The sequence below is a fragment of the Phragmites australis genome, chromosome 8 (assembly GCF_958298935.1).
Source record: "Phragmites australis chromosome 8, lpPhrAust1.1, whole genome shotgun sequence".
In the NCBI taxonomy this organism is placed as follows: Eukaryota; Viridiplantae; Streptophyta; class Magnoliopsida; order Poales; family Poaceae; genus Phragmites; species Phragmites australis.
The window spans coordinates 32,210,964-32,230,560 of record NC_084928.1 but is presented as its reverse complement, the minus strand read 5'-3'; the positions used below and the strand labels follow the sequence as shown (position 1 = coordinate 32,230,560).

Genomic DNA, 19,597 nt, shown 5'->3' with positions numbered 1-19,597 from the left:
CGTTCCGGCTCTCCGTAGTCACCCGTTTCCCAGCCTCGGTCCGCAGGCTGGTTGCCGACAAGGAGGTGACGGCGAGTAGGTGCGCCGAGTTGGAGAGGCGTCTAGCTCAGGAGAAGGAGGCGAGGCTCATGCTTCAGCAGAAGTACAGCAAGCTCCAGCGCCAGCAAGCTACACTCACCGTCGAGAACCTTTAGCTCAAGGCGAACAAGCATACCACCCACGGCCTTCTCTTGGATACCTTTAAGGTGTTGGCGGATCCCTTGGGAAAACTCAGGCTAGACATCATTGAGCCGCAGTCACGACCCACAACACTATCTTGGGCCCGCGCCACAAAGATTCTCTCAGAGAGGTTTTCTGAGCTCCTGGGTATCCTGGCTGTGAGAGCCGTGGAGGACGTGGTGGAGACAGTGAGGGAGACTGCGGGGTACGTCCTTCGATGCTACCGCAATCATGACCTCAACTTCGATCCTAACATCGTTCGGGAGGGAGTCGTGGCCAGTGGACCTAAAGCCAAGGAGAAGCTGCAACAGGAGTGCCAAGGGGTTGTAGGTTTCGTAGAATATGGGTTTAGGGTGAAGACCATTGAGGAGTAAGAATTGGGCAGTAACTCTGATTTTGTAATATATCTGGACGATGCCTTTTGTTTTCTAATAAGCTTGTGCCATCGCTGTGGTTGTAGAATCCACGATATGTCTGAACTCGGTGCTCACTTCAAGCCCCCAACCATGCCCATAAATGGAGTGCTTACCGACGACTTTGATGACCAGCGTACTCGAAAGGCAGTGGCTGAGTGTGAATTAGGATCTATAGTGAGAGTTTGATTTTGCATCTTTACATCGTATAACCCATTTACACCAAATAATTCTCTCAATGTAGACACAAATATCTAAAATTATCTTATTTCATAGGTTCTTCTGCATACTTATCTAAATTAATTTTAGAAATCGGTTCTACACCATATTCTCATTCTCAGTTACCTGTTGTAAAGCATATAATTTATTCAGTTTAGGCAATCTCCAACCGATTCCCTTCGTAGTTCCCATTCCCTTCACGAAAGGATTCTCGTTCCCTTTAACACTCTAACGGTTTCACTTCGCGGTTCCTGTCACGTAGAGATTCTCACCTCTATTACCTTTATACTGAAATTCTATATCCTTTAACTTCACGAATCCCTTCAAAGAGAAGCGGTTAGAAATAAGGTAAAAATAAAAGAAATATGAATAGATAGGCGAATTAAAAAGAGAATAAATTAAAGAAATATGGTTGTGGATGATCTTATATAAAATTTAGAGCACAAATCGCACAATAGCCATGTTGACATGAATACTCGGGTACAAACCGCACCGGTACTTCGGGTCGGACGGCACCCCGACGTCGCTGGACCTTCTTGCTCACCAAGAAGCTCCGAATCGGTCTCATAAGCACATCTCCGTCGCTACTACCCCGGCCTCTCTCCTCCGCTTGTCCTCGACGCCGACGCCTCCGGCCCGACCTCCTCCGCGACCTCGCCGCTGCTCCGGCCATGTCGGTGAGTCCCCTGAACCCCCGCCCGCGCCCCCTGTACCTTCCCCTCGTCTCAGATCTCGATTTACCGACGGGTTCGTTCACCGCGCCTCACAGATCTTCGAGTACAACGGGTCCGCCGTGGTGGCGATGGTGGGGAAAAACTGCTTCGCGATCGCCAGCGACCGGCGGCTGGGCGTGCAGCTTCAGACCATCGCGACCGACTTCCAGAGGGTGTTCAAGATCCACGACAAGCTCTACATCGGCCTCTCAGGGCTCGGCACTGACGCCCAGACATTGTGAGTCCCAGTTGCCGAATCCCCCTTCCCTCGCGGGTTGTTTATTCTTTGTTCGGTGGACGATGGTTCGGGGGCTTAGGGTTTGGGGTTCTTGTGTAGGTACCAGCGGCTGGTGTTTAGGCACAAGCTGTACCAGCTGCGGGAGGAGAGAGACATGAAGCCCCAGACCTTCGCCAGCCTTGTCTCCGCGCTCCTCTACGAGAAGAGGTGAGAGTTTTGCCAGCGCAATTTTGGTGGAACTGTGTAGGATACTAAACAGGCTTAGTGTGGTAGTTGATGTGTTAGTTGTAATGCCCTGCTAGACCTTGGATTGTGCAAGAGATGCAAAATTTACTAGATATGTTGGCTGTTAGTATAGGGTATGAATGTATGATGCTGCATGAGAGCTTGGTCATAGGATGATAGAGCTGTTGGAGACAGCTACTTTGATTTTAATGTTGATACAAATTTTCTGGAGCAGATGGAAGGAAGCTTTATGCTTACACAAATTTATGGCTGAAGATTTACACTAGTACAAGTGTATATGTATTGCATGGTTTGTGCCAAATCTGCTTCTTATGAACTGCACAGTGTGAAGCTGTGTCACCATCAGTAGTTTCATTTAGATCCAGAAATAAGTATGTATTTGTCTGTGCACATGATAATTAGCTTGCTAATTGGTCAGAATATTCAATGCCTTATACCATGATGATGTTTTGGGATGCAGCACTTTGGAGCTAGATGTGTATATACAATTACAATGTTTTGCCTTTTAGATTTGCCCCTTCCACTAAGGGAGTAATGCAGATGTACTTCATATGCTACATATTCAATAGAGTGTTAAGCTATGAGATAATACTATTTTCTATTTCCTGTGATGCTATCCAGAATTAGCTGAATATAAGTCAAGTCCATAGATAAGATAACTTATAGAGAAACCTTGGTACAACTAGAATGATATTAAACGCCCTCTTTTTCAAGGAGGTAGAAGAAGACAAGTGTTTCTCTGAGGAACTGGGGTAGATATGCTCAGATGCACAAAGATTCTGATTGATAAACTCTGGTCTTCAAGCCTTTTGACTCGTAGTTGCTCAGAAATTAGCCTTGGTATACCAATATTGACTTATGGCAATGCTTGTCTAACTTTTATCATGCCACATAAACTTTCAGATTCGGGCCATACTTCTGCCAGCCAGTCATTGCTGGACTTGGAGATGATAACGAGCCGTTTATTTGTACCATGGACTGCATTGGTGCAAAGTAGGTATCTGTTTATGTTGTTTTCTTTTTGAATAAGCATCTGATTTATTTTCTGCTTAGAATTATTTCGTTCTATGGTACTAATGATATTGAACCTTTTGTTTGTGCCACTGCTTTTTGGCTAATTAGTCACATGCCACTAGTTCACATAAATTGTCCTGAAAATGCCACTGATTCGTAGAAGTTGTCTTTAAAATGCCACCTGTTCGCAAAAGTTGTGCAAAGAGAGAGTGTAAATTTCCTAATGGCCAGAATGAAATTTCCCCTCTGCTTATCAGTGCTTCCATTTTACTGCAACAAGTACTATGTCCATCAGTCTATCTTAGTTCTTATTGTTCATGTGGGGGCAGATTTCACAATCAGGTTATAGGGCAAGTAAATGTTAACATGTTATTTAGCACAAAATGGTCCATGAAGATATAATTTTTTAATGTTCACTGTTGTTCATTTGATTCTCCATCCTGATGTACAAAAATACAACACAAACAATTTGTATCTCGCTAACAAATGCATGCAAACACTAAATTTTTTCAGATTAAAAATATTTATTATTAACCTGAGTATTGGCAACTTGCTCCTAATATCAGAGACGCGCTTGATGAAAATTGTTTGTCCTCCAAGTTCGACAACTCTTGTTTATGATTTCTTAATCCTCTTTTTTTTCCTTTGCCAATTATTCCTTAATTCACTGAAGCAAAGCCATGAACTCAGTTCATAATACGCCACTTATTAATGCTTTCTATACCTTGTAGGCAATATCGTAGAAGTAGTAAACTGGTACTTGTTGTTTTGTTCAATTACCCACCTAGTGGTGGTTACACGGTAATTGACTGATTTTATTACCTGTTCCTTGTATGCGTGCTAGACGCTAGACGCTAGTAGGACTTGTTTTTAGAACATTGTTTGTAGGTCTCTCCCAGTATGCCTCTCTCTGTCAATGTTGTGCGCTAGTGAACTGATTGAAGGTGTGTTTTTTTACACAGGGAACTGGCCAAGGATTTTGTTGTTTCTGGGACAGCATCAGAATCTTTATATGGTGCTTGTGAATCCATGTACAAGCCAAACATGGTATGTGCTTCAATACACTTTATCATCCTGTTTTCTTGAGATGACGCTATGGTAGACAACATATTTTCACTTTGGTTTACGATCTGCCATATTTTATGAAGTTCTTTTTTGTGTTGTAATGTTACTGTAGGTTGTAGCTTTTGTTATTTTGAACAAAGTCGAATGACATCATCTTGTTATTTTTCATGACAAAGGAACCTGAAGAACTCTTCGAGACTATATCCCAGGCTCTGTTGTCATCAGTAGACCGTGACTGCCTTAGTGGGTGGGGAGGCTACGTTCTACTTGTGTAAGTTCACTGGACCTTTTTCATTTGGCTCTCTTACCAGCTTATGCATTAAGAAACTAAGGCTCCATTTGTCATTGTGGTGGCTTTTCAAAAGCATTTTTTTATTTCTAATTTTGGATGCAATTTTGGAACCATCTTTTTTGGATCTGTAACCGCAAAAATCCCACTAGAATTGGCAAATATTCCTCTAACTAACTAGATTTCATAGCGCAATGTAGCACAACCACCACAAACAAACCCTAACACTTCTCTTTAGAGTTATCCACTATGATTGTAAAGAAATTGATAAAATACAATAAAGAGTATGGAATTTGGGATCTGTTTACCCAGAGAGTATGTGATGTGTGAATATAACATCACATGGTTTAAGCCCAATCAAGTATAACAGGGAGCTCGGAATCCTACTGCATTCACATTCTGGTCATTCTGCCACTTCATTTGATTTAGCATCAATCCTTGACATGTTATTTTTTGGGGTGCAGGACACCGACTGAAGTGAAAGAGCATGTGCTTAAGGGCAGGATGGACTAAATTATGGGCATAGAATTCCTAGCTGCTTTCCGAAGCTTTGATGCCCTGTTTCCGCTCTGGTAGCAGTACATCCTTCTTGTGTTTGGATTCGGAAGTAACCTTGTATCATCACAGTTGATGTTACATCTTCTATTAGATGGAACATTTGTTTTCGTTACCACTCTTAACTTTAGTAAGACGTGTGTCACTCATGCATAGCGGATTTCGGGGTAATGGTGGAATACTGGATTGATATATTTTAGTTGGAGGAATACACTCTTGTCAAACGTATGCCGGATGCTTTTGAGAGGTTAATTCAACTATTTGCAGCATAAATCACCAGGAAAAAAAAACCAAATTCTTGCGGGTCTGGGATTGAACAAGTGTTTGTATGATTGCATCCCGTAGATAACATAGGATTGTGCCAGTTAGCATATGCTAATAGAGAAGCAAACGGCTACTGGTTTCTTCATTGATACACATACCTGAAGGTGCATACGTGATGCATTTCTTTTGGGTGACAAGTAATTATCTATCGTCTTACCATTGAAATACTTCATGTGCGTACTACCTTATACCTACTACCAACTTATTTCGCGTGTCGGATCGATATGTGAATCTCCGTTCAAGCGCTTTGAGTTGTTCGATCCCCGCACACTACAACAGTAGTACCTGAAAGTATATCTACGTTGACAATGTTCACATTCTTGTTTAAAATGAATGACCTGTTCTAACAATCAAACACTTCGATAATCGATATCTGGCATGGCAGTGACCAGAAGATTAGCTCAGCGTAATGTAACCTGATCACTCGGGTCCAAGAGGAGATCACTCGGGTTCAAGAGGAATAATAATACAGTGATGAGGTTCAAGAGTAAATAGTATATGCACGTGTGTATTTAGTCAAAGTGTATACTCATGCTATGTGAGTTTATGTTTCTAATCTTATTAAGATATGTGACAGCACTCACTTGTATTTGAAAAAGAAGAAGGTTATTATTACGTAGTACTATTTTTTTTGGAAAAAACTCGTGGGCGGAAAAACCCCGATCAAACCGAACCAAACCGCACCGCTCCCAAGTCCAGAGTCCAAACGACCGCTCCCGTCCCGCCGTCCGGCCCAGCTGACACCACCAACGCCATCAGGCATCAGCAGACGGCGCTGGAACCCGTGGAAGCGAAGGCGGAGCGGACGCTGGCTGGCGTTGACAGTTGGATGCGACCGCGGGAGCGTCCGTCCGCCTCCTCCAGTCCTCCTCCGGCTCCGCGTCCGGCTCAGCTCCCTTCTAATCTCTAGTGGTAGGAATCGTAGGCGCCACGCCCTCGGGAGATTCGTCCGCCCCAATCCCACTACCCCTCCCCGGAGGCGACGTCGTCGCCGGGCGGCGGCGATGGCGACGTCGGCGGCTTCGAGGAAGAAGGCCCTCAGTCCCCCGAAGCACCGCCACGACGGCACCTCGCCGCTGCCGCTCGGCATGGACTGGAGCCCTCCCCCGAAGAGATGGGTAAGCGCCGCGATGCCCTCATCTCAACTGCTCCGCTCCGCTCGCCTCGATCCGCCTCGGTCGGTTTGGCTTCGTTCCCCCGCTTTGATCTCGGAGGCAGATGCGGTTCCCACCGGTTGGCGCTCATGGGAGCTCGCGATCACGCTTCGTTGCGTCCCCAAGGGGCTAGATTTCGTGTTGGTTTCGTCGATTCCGCTGGTTATCGGTGGGTTTGCTCTGCTTGGTCTTTCGATCGTTCGTTGGGGCCAATCAATTTCGAGTAGGATTTGGCTGCAGCTGTGTGGCGCCTTGTAGTATGTTGCTACATGCGTCCAGGTATGAAATGGGTGGGTTGGGATCTGCATTAAAATTTGCAGTAGAGCACCACGTCGCGCTTGGTTGCTGATTCAGTGGCCTAGAGCTTGCCTTCGACTAGGGTTTGGATTTTTTGTGTTTCACTTGGAAGAAGTAGAATATGTGCTTGACGCACTAATTTACTGAGAGTGGGATTGGAAGAATCAATTTCACTTCTGCTTTCACTTTTACTAGGCTTTTGGATTTTTTTTTTTGTTCATGTTTCTCTTGCAAGGAGTAAATTATGTTTTTCATGCTTTACTTTGCTGAGAGTGGGACTGGAAGAATCAATTGTACTTCACAAGTTCAGCTTGAAATGATAGATTGCCTTGTTCATCAGTAGCGCTGTGGCCTTTTCTGGAGTCTATATGAGCGAAGGGTCTGTAGCTTTGCTTATCGGGAGTATAGTTAATGTTTTGATCCTTTCAGTATTATTCCATGAGTAAATTGACCTTTTAGATCTGCATATTCTTTGTTGGTGGTCATACTTTCTTCAGTATGATCAGTGGCACCTTTAACACACTTTCACCTGAAACAATTCTGCATGTTTGATTAGCAAAATTCAGTAATGCGTAAATCCTACCCCAACTTGCTTGAGACTAAAAGGCTTTGTTGTTGTTGTTGTAGTAGTAGTAATGCGTAAAGCCGTAAGCAGTGGCAGAAATTATATTTAAAAAGTTCCTTTTATAAAGGGGTTCCATCAAGAGAAATTTCCTGTTTTATATCCACATGGTCTGTTTCAGGACAATTTTACCTGGGAATATGAGCAATTACCCACACAATTCTCTGAAACTAATTATTGGTCGACACTTCTTACGGGCTCATTGCCTATTGACTGCCTGCAGGAGGGAAGGAACACAGTATGGCCACATAACCCTCAAACAGGTTGGAGTTACTGTGTCATGATACCTTCTTGGATCGCTCAAACACCAGAAGCTAGTGTGACCGCTGACAGCCTTTTGAAATCGGTCGTTGTGAGTAATATTTATCTTGTATGCTTCTTATTTTTCCCACTTGTATCGATGCATAGCATAGACAGCTTGAACACAGTCAATTTAGTTGCATTTCCATATGGCAATTGACAACTGCAGTGTTTCTGGTATTGACCTTGTTCTACAGAAAAATAAGCTAGAAGTGTGTCACAAGTGAGAAAACTTATATTAGACCAATGGAAAAAGGAGAAAAGAAACTATTCAGCATTTATCAAGCTAAAAACTGAAATTCATTTAAGGACATCTCCATTTATATTGTGTAGACATCTTAATGTATTATCAACTGTATTTTTGAACTTCAGTGTTTTACCAAGGTACTGCATGTTCTGTCATTCTTTTTTGTTTCATGGAGTTAGTTGTAATAAACAGGCAAAGGGCACTATCTTCTGTATATCGTGGAAGTCTTGATTGATCTAAACTTTGGCATTCTTGATTTTATCTTTAATGCCCATAAAGGACAGTTTTACAGGATACATGTCGGTGTACAGTCTCCAGAAGGCTTTAGCTCTAGCCATGGAATTCTCAGAAGGTTTAGTGATTTTCTGAAGTTATCTTCTGATGTAAGTTTATTATTCCACATGTCCAGCATCTTAAAATTGCAATATTCTTCTTCCTGTAACTAAAAATCTGCTCACATATTCTGATGGTACCATTATTACTTACCACTAATAGCTACGAGTATGCACTTCTTTTATGGGTTAAAGAATTTAGAAAGAGGAATAGTGAACTGAAAGACATTTCATTTTGCAAGGTTTCTTAGTTTCTTTTGATAAAAGACATGTCTTTCTAAAAAGGAAGAATCCCTTTTTTTTTACACCAACTGACCTGGCGAGCTACTCAGTCTGACAATAATTTTTAGAAATGTAATCAGCCTGTAAGAATCACTATGTACATAAAAGTAACCAGTTATGTTAATAATGACTTGAATATGCACTGGCGAGCTACTCAGGTTGACAGTACTTTTTAGAAATGTAATCAACCTGCAAGAATCACTGTGTAGCTAAAAGTAACCAGTTGTGTTGATAACGACCTGAATATGCACCTAGACCTGTCCAAATAGGCCTGACGTGCCATCTCGGTTAGGCACGATCCGGTTAAGGCACGGGCTGTGCCGGAGGCACGGCCCACTGTACGGCCTGTGGCCGACCATGCCATGCCGGGCGACGGTGCGGGAGTGGGGCGGGGCGGGCAGGGCAGGGCAGGGCCGTGCTGGCACGACATGCCGTGGCCTTGGCCCAGGCATGGCCCGTCGCCACGTGCCGTGCTAGCCTGGCCCGGCTAACTTCGGGCTGTGCCTACAGTAGCTGTGTGTTACTGTGTTTTCTAGTAAGTTCAGTACTTGTTTGTTTTGTCAGACTAAAATTCTCCTTCTGTGCTACAGCTTAAGCGTGCATTTCCCAGAAAAGACGTCCCATCAGCTCCTCCGAAGCATGCTTTCTTAAGAATAAATTCAAGCAGGTTGCTTCTAGAAGAGGTACAACATACTATATACTGATTCATTATTGTTATGTTGTTTCTCCCTATATCAACTGGATGTTGTATGCTAACTTGTACATTATTTCGTGTTCTGCTTCTTGGACTTGTGGTTCTTAAACTGTTTTGGTTGCAGAGAAGGCATGCATTGGAGGAGTGGATGCAAAAGTTACTTTCTGACATTGACTTGTCAAGAAGTGCTCCTGTTGCTGCTTTTCTTGAACTTGAAGCTTCAGCACGTTCATGTATGCGCTATTTGAATTATATTTCCCCCTAATTGCGTCTTGTTCATTGTCTTAATTGTTCACACTAAACATCTTAGCAGAGAATTTAATTATACTGTTTAACTACATTTAGATTTCCAAGAACAGAATGGGCGTCCTTCTGAAGCAGGTTCTTCTGCAAAAAGTAGTACAGACTCTTCTCTGCATGAACCTGCTTCTGGTTCTCTCATTGAGTCCAATCAAATAAATCCAGCACTTACTCGTGGTAGCAGTATGACAGGAGCAACTGGCAATGGTGTGCTGGGAGAATCTATCTTAGATCAGTCTGATGAGCATGTTACTACTGTCTTGAATCACAGGAAAGGGAATCTTGTCTTCTTGGAACATGATGGTAGAAATGGTTCGGTAGCATCTTACAGGGGAGTCGTTTCTGAAGAGGATCGCGACTCAAATCCTGGCCATGCTCGGAAGGACTCTTCTGAAAGTATTGGGAGTGATTTGAGCTCTTTAAGAGGCAGTGAATTATCTGCTCCAGGGCCTAGTAGTTCACTATGGGATGGTCCTGTGGATCTACCAAGCGGCATGGATGGACATAATAGTCAAACAGAACATCTTACTGGTTTAGATATGCAGCTTTTGGATGATGTGGATGCACAAGTCATCCTTCCAAATGATCAAAAACAGAAGTTGACTAGACTTTTGATCACGATGCAACGAAGAATAGGGACAACAAAAACTGATATGGAGGATCTCATAGCACGACTAAATCAGGAAGCTACTGTCAAAGAATATCTTACCACAAAGGTATTGCTTTTTATATTATTCATCACTTTATGGTTTGTCATGTATTCCAGGTTCATGCCTAAAAACAAAATGTGTTTTTGTTTTTCATGTTGAGTATAAGATTGTATGCTTTGCCAAGTTACTATGATTTGATGTTTTTGTGCGTTCTTAGTTACATTCAATGATTTGTGTGTACCATAATCATCCTGTGGATTCTAGGCAATCTTTGCTACTTATGATTTCTGATATAGGTCAAAGATTTGGAGGTTGAGTTGGAAGCGACAAAGCAGACAGGTAGGGAGATACTACAACAAGCTATCCTGGTTGAAAGAGAGAGGATTACCCAGATGCAATGGGATATGGATGAGCTCCGCAGGAAGTACTCTGAGATGGAGTCAAACCTGAAGATTGAACAAGTCAGTTTTTCCTTGCTGTTCTTGTGGCTTAGTTGTTTTATTAGCCATATGAAGATATTGACTGTCTCCCTCTATAATTTGCAGAATGAGAAAACTCGTGTGGAGTCAGAGACAACAACTGCTAGTGGTGAAAAAGAAACGTTACTTGAAGAACTAGAAACTAAACGAAAAGAAGTTGAGAGTTTGAAACAGCATCTTGGAGAAGTTGAGTCAAAGTCTAAAGCAGATATAAAGGTTCTTGTCAAAGAGGTCAAGTCTCTTAGAAACTCAGAAAAAGAGATGGAGAAAGTGCTGAATCAGTATCTTGAGGAGAAGACTGATTTAGAGGTATAATGATATCTATAAAACTATAATGTCTGTTCCTTGCATAGTTGTAGCAATACCAATGTTGGTGGTTTCCTATAAATACTTGTGCTCTTACAGATAGCATATTTAACATTATTAGCGGCTTGCTGGACCTGTTTGGCTAATTCCTCTTCCTCTTGTCTATCCTGCAAGCCACCTACCATGGAACTTAACTTAAAATCCTATAGAACTGTTGCTGTGTTCGGCTTGTTGTTACTTGGGTCAGGACAGTCACACTTGTCAAGTTGCTAGTACACTTTGGGTCATAGCTAGGTGATTTTTTGAAACTGTTAGACCCAGGAAGCCTTTTGGAGGACACAAGACATCCTGGCCTTTTGCCTTTCCACTTCAGAATACTCATGGTTTCATGTAACAGGTCGTCCTTTTTGGGAAGGCTATCATAAAACGTTATGCTTGCTAGCTGAAAAGATGCTCTTAGCATTAAAGAATGTGATTGTTCTCGTGATCAACAAGTACATGAGCTATCTGGTTTCTTTCACCATCTCCATGTGTTCCTTTTGTCAAACTTGGATGGATAAAGTTGCTCTATCTATACAAGCTAGGAAGAGCAGTAAAGAATGTGATTGTTCTCAAGATCAACAAACACCTGAACAGTTTATTTTATTTTAGCATCTCCATGAGATTCCTCTCGTCAAACTTGGATGGAAAAAGCTTGCAAGCTAGGATGTATAAAGATTTCTCCTTATATATGGCCGATTGGGAATTTGAATTTTATGCTGCTTCTTTGTAAACTACTTAATGGTTAATTCATAAGCTGAGAAAGGGGGTGCGTCTTTTTACGTATGCTAACAGCTTTAACCCAATTATTCGTTTAAGACTTTCTTTGTTTTCCTTAAATCCAATCTTCTATGCACTCACAATACCTGTAATTTCAAAATCTATGCATTATTTTTTCTTTCTGATTTTTAATTGATTTTTTTTTTGTTTCAGAGGGTTATTAATAGAGAGAAACAACGGTCAATACACACGAAGTTATCCCGTGAAAAAATTCTTCACGAGTGCAGACTGCTGCGTGAGCGTCTACAAGAATGTAGTGCTAAATTTATAGCGGAGGAACAAGACAACTTTTCTATTGATCCATCATCCTTGCCTGATGCACTGGATCTTCTGGCAACATCAGACAATAGAATACGCCTACTCGTTGCAGAGGTAAATTTTAAATGTCATTTATTCCATGGGCCTGCGTGGCCAAACTTTAGTTTTATGTTCTTATAGAACAGCCAAAATTATGCAGCAGAGCTCCAATTCTAATTGTGAAGTCTGAGCAATGGAGTTGTTTGGAAATGAATGCTGCTTTCTTTTCTTCAAAATAGAAAAACAATATTTTGGTTGTATGGATAATGTAGAACGTTATGCAAGAAGATGAGAGTTGTGATATGGTTTACCTAACATAGTAACATTGAGGCAAGATTATCTAGCACAGTTTTTGGCGTCATTTAGAAGAGCACCTGTATATTCCCTACTTTTGCATTAGAAACCCCTGAACTCTATTTCTCATTTTTTATCTTGGAGGTGGAGCTGGAGCAGTCTTGTGAAATAACATAGTTTCAGAAGTCTCTTCTTTGAAACTAGTCTATTTTTAGTGTTGTAAAACTGGGTGTAGGTAAGTGAAGTTGGAGAAAGTTACCCTATCGAGATCCCAGCTTTATGCAGGAATCACAGGCTACCACATCTAGTTCTTTGATTTAGAGATGTATTAGTTAAGATGAATCACAGGTTACCACATCTAGTTCTTCAACCAGAGTTTGCACTCTTTCTTGCTAGCTCATTTTGGAGTTACGTCCGCCTAACAATTGCTTAATAGAAGCAGCAGTAGAAGCTAAGCTGATCTATAGTTTTCTTGGGTTCTGCTAGAGTTCAGAGTTTGAGCCATGTATATTGTTACCCTGATGATTGCATCCTCTAGTTGTTTGTTTTGGAGGTGTAGAAAGTTGTTCACTCTGGAAAACAGTATTCATAGAAAACATTATTCATTAGGGGTTTAAAATCCATCCTAGGGAGGTTAAACGGCAATGAATTGAAGTAGAACGACGTGAGGTGAAAAAGGGCATACCGATTGGCAGAGGGATGAATCTAGATTAGCTGGCCATAGGAAAGACATCAGCAGGACTTTAGGAACTTGGAGGTTTCTCTTCATTCATCTATAATGCCATCTTATCACTAAGTTATGTTTCAGTTTCTCGTGAATCACTGGTTTGATACGGACTTCTCTTTATTCAAAGCTAAGCTTCATTTTTTCGCATTTTATTTATATAATTCTCCCTGGTGCATTGCATCAGTCAGCTAATTACGCCTGTATGGAACATCCACACTCAACTTCAGTTTTTAAATGTACTTTATTATTCATTTCGCTACTTTTAAATGCGGGTATCAATATTCTATACTAAATCTATGCTCTGCATTGATCTCTGTAGGCTCAACTTCTAGCAGGAAATGATGAACAAGGCTCTTCTGATGATGGCGACAATTCTGATAGTAGATCCTCATTGACTATGAGCAGTGAAGATGCAAATGTTACTGATGAAGATACAACAAAAATGTTGTCCGATCTGCTTATTGACAATGCGCAGCTAAGAATGCGCCTCAATTCTGTCATCCGTAATGCTGTAAATACCACCGTGAAGCCAGAGAAAGACGGTACTGATGGGGCTGTCCCCAAAAAGACAGTCCTTAACTGGTTGTTGGACAGATGAGAAAATACCAATGTATTTTCTTGTGAGTTAGATCTTAAACTTGTGTGGCTTGATCAAAGCTATACGATGAGCATTCCTTTAGTGCCAGAGTAGCATCAGGATAAACATCCCCTCCATGCAGAGGGAGCCTTGAAGCGTGTTATGCTGTTGTATTATTGTTTATTTACATTTAAATTCATGGAGGGTAGTATATTTAGTGGGCCTGTTACATTGCGCTCCTGTTGCGAGGACAGTAAAGTTGCTCAGCTTTGGAGAAGCTCGGCAATTGGAGTGATACTGATAGAGAACATAATAAGCCCTCGTTTTTGCACCATATGTAATTACAAAGCCGATGGATACCTGTATGCATAGATGTTTCAGGCTTTCAGCTTGTGAATCTCCAGCAGGACTGTACACGGTTAACTCTTCTCCCATGGAGTGTTCCACTGCTAATAGTGTTTTCTTCTCTTGGAGCATTCCACAGTTGAGGTTCTGAACTCACGGGGAATTGAATGTTTCATGTGAAATTGTTGTAAATTTTGTGTGAGACCTAAAAGACTGGAATTGAATGCCTCTGTGTTGGACATTCAATATAAAGATGCTGGTCGCTACCAGAAAGATTTGAGGTCGTTTTCTCATACGTAGTATCATCTATCACCTCCTGGTCAAATAATGCTGAGCAAACGCATTGTACTGAAGTCCAGCTGCAGTACGTGACGAGCCAAAGCGTTGGAAAGGGCAGGGCGGTCTTTTTACAAATCACAGTTCCTGCTGCTCCAACAGCGGAACCTTTTCCACCCCAGAAATGGAATCGACCCTTGTCCCCGGCACGAGACCGAGACGGTCAGATAAAAGGCGCTCGTGGGCCCCACGTTGCCGCGGAAAAAGCTCCATCCGGGTCCACCTGTCCGCCAACAGCACGCAAGAAAGCTGCCGTGCGAGCGCACACACGTTCCAGTGCCAAAAAAGAAGAAGGCAACGAATCGCAATTCACGCGGCGAGAGATCAGAGGCAGGGAAAGAAAAATGACAGCCCAACGGAAACAAGAGGAGACGGCGAGGTAAATACCCTCACACGGCTCGGAGGTCGGAGCACGAAGGCGTCACGAACCCAACACACCAGGACCCGAGCCAATCCGGGCGGCGACCAGGACGCGGAGGAGGGTCGAAACCCAGCTGTGGACCGACAGGGGAGAGCGGCCGGAGCGCGTACCGGATGGCCGGCGGCGGCGGGGAGTAGGACGACGGCGGGGATCGGCTGCGGCGGCGCGAGGAGGCGGCGGCGGGGGAGGGCGACACCATGTCTGCGGTAGTCTGTGGCAAGAGGTCCTCCTCCATCTTCGCCGACGAGCTCCTCCCGCCGTCCCCTCCCTCCCCTCACTCCTCCCACCACCACCACCCGGCGGCCAAGAGGTCCCGCCGCTCCCCGCACCGCGCCTTCGACGGCCGCCGCCGGGAGGCGCTCCTGCATCAGCTCCTCACCCATTTCCCCGACATGGATCCCCAGGTTCGCCCCCCTTTATCTCTCTCCCCCCCCCCCCCCCACCCCCATGAGTTTTAAGGTGGTAGACGACGAGATGCGGTTTGGTCTCTCCATGATAAGCGATCATTTTGGGTGGGTTTGGTACTCCGATGAGGAGATGCGGTTTTCTTGTTGGTAAATTTTTGATCCCATCGATCTTATAAGTTGCTGATCTTGGGTGCGTAGAAGCTGAAATGCGGCTCCTTTGGTTGGATTAACATCTTTTACTTCCATACTTGTTATGAAACTATGAGATGATAAACTGAAGTCTCTGCGTTTTCGTTGGATTAATATATTTTACTGTCATGCTTATATGCTTGCTTAGATGTTTGTGATTCTGTGAATGGCCTGCCATTATTGCACATTTGATGGCTTTGGGGCATGTTGGCAATAAAAACAATTTGTTTGATAGGATTTTATCTACTGTTATCCTGTGTATGTTTTCTTCACAATGCTGATTTGCCGTAGTTAATGTATGTTGTGGGGTCAAATACATGGATCCACACTTTTAAAAAGTTCCGCAAAGTGTTTAGTGTAGCCGCACTCCAAGCCTGCGATGTCCCCAGCACACAAAATGAATTTCTTGAATCTGTAAGGCTTCCTTGATAGAAGAAAATTTACCCTCCTGCTGGCACCTGATAGGCTGAATTACTTCTGTGCAGTATGAGCTAGGTCTTATTTGTACTAGATATATAGTCATTTACTTTTCCTACTAGTATTATGTGCAACACAGCTGACTATGGTTGTGCGAAATAATTGTAGTTGCTTGAAAGAGCTCTAGAAGCATCTGGAGATGACTTGGATTCTGCAATAAAGAGTTTGAATGAGCTACGCTTGGAGTCAGCAGAGGCTATCTTGTCATCTACTGGTTTGAAATCCGAAAATGGTCAGCGTACAGCAATTCACTCATCTGTTGAAGGTTCATTTTCTACCAAAGACTGTTGTTTTCCTTTAATGCAATCATACAGCAATAGTTATACGTCCTCATTCATTTTTAGTTCTAGTTGTATTAACTTCACCTTGATATAGCTTCAAGCTGTCAAGCTCTTGTGTTGCATTTGGTGGTTAACATAATTTTGTATCAGCTATATGGTATTACTACCATAGTAGGTGAATTGGTTGTATCATACTTATTTTCTAATGCGTTTTATTAATTTCTGGAAAGCAATAGAGTGGTTTTCCAGATTGCATTGCTGACAGTAGAAGCAATTTTACATTCGTTGGCAGGTATTCCCAATGGTGGTGTGGATACAGCTACAGAACACCCACCTGCTGTAGATAATTACGAGACAAGTAATAATGGCTCCGAATGGGTTGAGCTATTTGTCAGAGAGATGACAAATGCTTCTGACATAAATGATGCACGGGCTCGTGCATCGAGAGCTCTGGAAGCTTTGGAGAAGTCAATTGTAGAGCGTGCAGGAGCTGAAGCCACACAAAACTTGCATACGGTACCCATGCGTGACTATAACTTCTAGTTGCCTGTAGTATGTGACTAATTTGTAGAAAACTTGATTAGTGAGGAAGGCTTGTTTAAAAGATATATATGTTTTCCTTGCTATATAGGAAAACATGGTGCTTAAGGAGCAATTGACAGTCGTTCTGAGAGAGAATGCTGTCTTGAAGCGGGCGGTTGCCATTCAACATGAGCGGCAAAAGGAGTTTGATGAGAGGTCTCAGGAAGTCCAAAGCTTGAAGCAACTTGTTTTGCAGTACCAGGAGCAAGTCAGAACTCTAGAGGTAATAATCCTAGTCCTTTTTTCAACTATGCTCCTTTTCTGTGTAACATATCAACTGAAAAAACTAGGGTTTCACCTTACATTGCAGATAAACAATTATGCTCTCACAATGCATCTCAAGCAGGCTCAGCAGAGCAACTCTATGCCTGGGCGTTATAATCCTGATGTATTTTAGCTTAAGCTCCAGGACGGCCCCCTGCCAATTAATAATCTAAGAATTATTTTACACTATTGCCCTGGGGATGGGGGTGTGGGATAGGTGGATTAACCACCCATAGGTCCAAATTTTTCATGTTATGTTGTTTGAAATGTGTTGCTCATACAATTTGCTATCTATTATATAATGTTCTTTTCCCTGTTATAGTGTATGGTTCATAAGATTTCAGAAATGGTCCATGATATGCGTATTTGTCGATGTGATATACACAAATGTTTCTGTGCATCATGGTAATTCAGATGAATCATTACTTCCGAAGTTTCAAAACTGGTAAGCGGTATTATTCGGTCACGCAGCTAGCAGTGATCAGGCAGTCAACTAGCCCTATGCAATCTAACCAGTGATTTTGTTGTATAGGCCGTGTTTTCGGGAAGCTTTCGTCAGGCTAAGTTCAAACTAAAGCTCCCGCAATAAGGGATTGCCTCTGCTTAAACTTTGTTTGGAACACTGGAATATTTGCAAACTTAATTGGTATTGAACTATTTCATGTGATTTTTGCAAACTGTATTCCAAACAAGTAATTAAAGGCGATGGAAATAGAAGGGATTTTTAATATTACGGTCTTGGTATGGGCTTTCTATTCTCCACAAATTAACAGGGACAACGTAATGAACTATACTTTTCTTTTTGAAAAATTGAAATTCAGTCAAAGAGCTCGTGGGTGGTCAACCCCTGGCTCGTTTTTCAGCAAGCCCCAAGCATGAAAGACATCTACACATCAGGAACAGGTACGTCGTACGTGCACGGTGGCGTGCAGCCACAAGTCGCTCTGCCTCCTCGCCGTGATCCCGAGCGCCTCGGCCATGTCCAGATCCTCCGGCACAGCGCCGCGGGGTTCCCAGTCGAAACGGAAGAGTAGACTTGTGAGGCTGAGAGCTATACCGGGACAAATCCTCCGGCCGCGTTGATACTTATTCATTTATTGATTTTTTTATCTATTTATAATTTTTTTACTTATCTCTTTAGTACAAATCACAATGTCAATAAATTGTTCTAATAAGCCATAAGTCATGGGTTCGCATGCTCTCATGGAATTTTTGTGTTTTCCGCCGCCCCACCAGCGCCGTCCTCGAACCGCTGGCCTGAACTCCTCGGCGTCGGGGCGCCAGCTCGCGGTGTCGCGGCCGATCGCCCACGCGTTGACGAGCACCATGACGATCCTTGGGCACGTCGAAGCCGAGGACGCCGCGCGTCTGCTCTTGGCACTCACGCGGGAGGAGCAGCGGCACCGCGTGCGTGCAGACGAAGCGTCTCCTTGATGACCTGCTGCAGGTAGCGCAGCTCCGGCAGCGCGTCCTCCGGCACGCGGCTCTGGCCGGAGAGCGCGCGCCGCACCTCGTCCTGCGCTCTGCGCAGCGCTGCCGGGTGACGGATGAGCTCCGCCATGGCCCACTGCAGCGTCGTCGCCGTCGTCGTCTCGCTCCCCCGCGCTGAAAGATCCTAAGTGCGCGACACAGCATGCGAAAAAATACTATCTCTCAGTGTCATCGAACACTTTGGAGAGAGCTGAGTGCTGAGTCTAATACGATGATCACGGCGCGGATTCTGCCCATGTCGAGCGGAACCTGCAGGCCGCCGTCCTTCTGGATCCTGAGCGGCACATCCAGGAGGTCCTTCTCCTCGTTGCCGCCTTGCCGACGCTGGCCACCCTCCTCTCCCTGTGCTCCTCCGCGCGGCGCGCCACCCCGCTGAACGACCGCGAGAGCCGGGACGACGGGAACACGTCGGCGAGGCTGAATCCGGCGGCCACCTTGACGCCCTCCTCCAGCCTCTCCAGGACGCAACGCGGTCCCTGATCCGGTCGCCCACCACGGCGCGCACGACCGCGTCGGTGACGTATGTGGCAAGGATGGCGCTGACGTTCACGGGCTCAGCCGGCGACAACGACGACAGCGACGCGACGGAGGCGACGAGGTTTGCGGCCTCGGCCTCCCGTCCCAGCCGTAGCGACCGGACGCGCCGCGCGCTGAGCATCTCGGTGACTCAGAGCTTGCGGAGCTCGCGCCAGTGGGCGCCCTGCAGCGCGAACGCAATGCCGACGCCGTCCCGTGTGAGCTCCCGGATGGTGGCGGTCCTGGGGCGCGTCGCGAACGCGGCGTCGTGGGTCCTCATCACCTCCCGGGCCGCGTCGGGGCGACGACGCCACGATGACGGGGAGCTCCCCGAGGCGGAGCATCATGAGCGGGCCGTGCCAGCGGCCGATGTCCCGCATATTGAGGTGAGGGAGCGCTCCCACGAGGTGGTGCAGGCTGCCGATCACCGGCAGTTGCCATGGCCCGGGAGGTGGGTTCTTGCCGTGGCTGCACGGCCGGAGTTTGACGAAGAGGAAATGGTAGGGGAATTCGAGTTCTTGGTCCATGGTTTGGCTGCAATCTCTGCACCTAAAATTTGAATGTTTTATTTATTTTTATTATTCATTCTCATTCTCGTCTTGTTAAAGGTTACGGA

General features: G+C 44.4%; 3 protein-coding genes and 1 pseudogene across 5 annotated transcripts; 3 read left to right on the top strand and 1 right to left on the bottom strand.

Annotated features, from left to right (window-relative positions):
* The first annotated feature begins 1,330 nt into the window (after positions 1-1,330).
* LOC133927094 (proteasome subunit beta type-3) lies at positions 1,331-5,089 on the top strand. Its single transcript, XM_062373386.1, has 7 exons — positions 1,331-1,528; positions 1,621-1,802; positions 1,902-2,009; positions 2,952-3,041; positions 4,025-4,109; positions 4,304-4,398; positions 4,881-5,089. Exons 1-7 carry the CDS (start codon positions 1,523-1,525, stop codon positions 4,927-4,929), a joined length of 615 nt encoding a protein of 204 aa, XP_062229370.1. The 5' UTR covers positions 1,331-1,522; the 3' UTR covers positions 4,930-5,089.
* Positions 5,090-6,042: 953 nt separating this feature from the next.
* Positions 6,043-14,069, top strand: LOC133927092 (PX domain-containing protein EREL1-like). The gene is made up of 10 exons (XM_062373382.1): positions 6,043-6,413; positions 7,592-7,720; positions 8,200-8,298; positions 9,120-9,212; positions 9,348-9,456; positions 9,569-10,239; positions 10,470-10,634; positions 10,719-10,961; positions 11,931-12,149; positions 13,415-14,069. Exons 1-10 carry the CDS (start codon positions 6,300-6,302, stop codon positions 13,691-13,693), a joined length of 2,121 nt encoding a protein of 706 aa, XP_062229366.1. The 5' UTR covers positions 6,043-6,299; the 3' UTR covers positions 13,694-14,069.
* Positions 14,070-14,756: 687 nt separating this feature from the next.
* On the top strand, positions 14,757-17,707 carry LOC133927093 (uncharacterized). 3 transcript variants are annotated; one of them, XM_062373384.1, is made up of 5 exons: positions 14,757-15,178; positions 15,956-16,112; positions 16,421-16,644; positions 16,760-16,933; positions 17,507-17,707. In XM_062373384.1, exons 1-5 carry the CDS (start codon positions 14,972-14,974, stop codon positions 17,561-17,563), a joined length of 819 nt encoding a protein of 272 aa, XP_062229368.1. In that variant the 5' UTR covers positions 14,757-14,971; the 3' UTR covers positions 17,564-17,707. The 3 variants fall into 3 exon arrangements, with proteins under 3 accessions (XP_062229368.1, XP_062229369.1, XP_062229367.1); XM_062373385.1 differs by lacking the exon at positions 17,507-17,707 and adding an exon at positions 17,021-17,293 and having other exon boundaries at positions 15,956-16,079; XM_062373383.1 differs by lacking the exon at positions 17,507-17,707 and adding an exon at positions 17,021-17,293 and having other exon boundaries at positions 14,767-15,178.
* Positions 17,708-17,867: 160 nt separating this feature from the next.
* LOC133927751 (desmethyl-deoxy-podophyllotoxin synthase-like) lies at positions 17,868-19,508 on the bottom strand (annotated as a pseudogene).
* Positions 19,509-19,597: the final 89 nt, after the last annotated feature.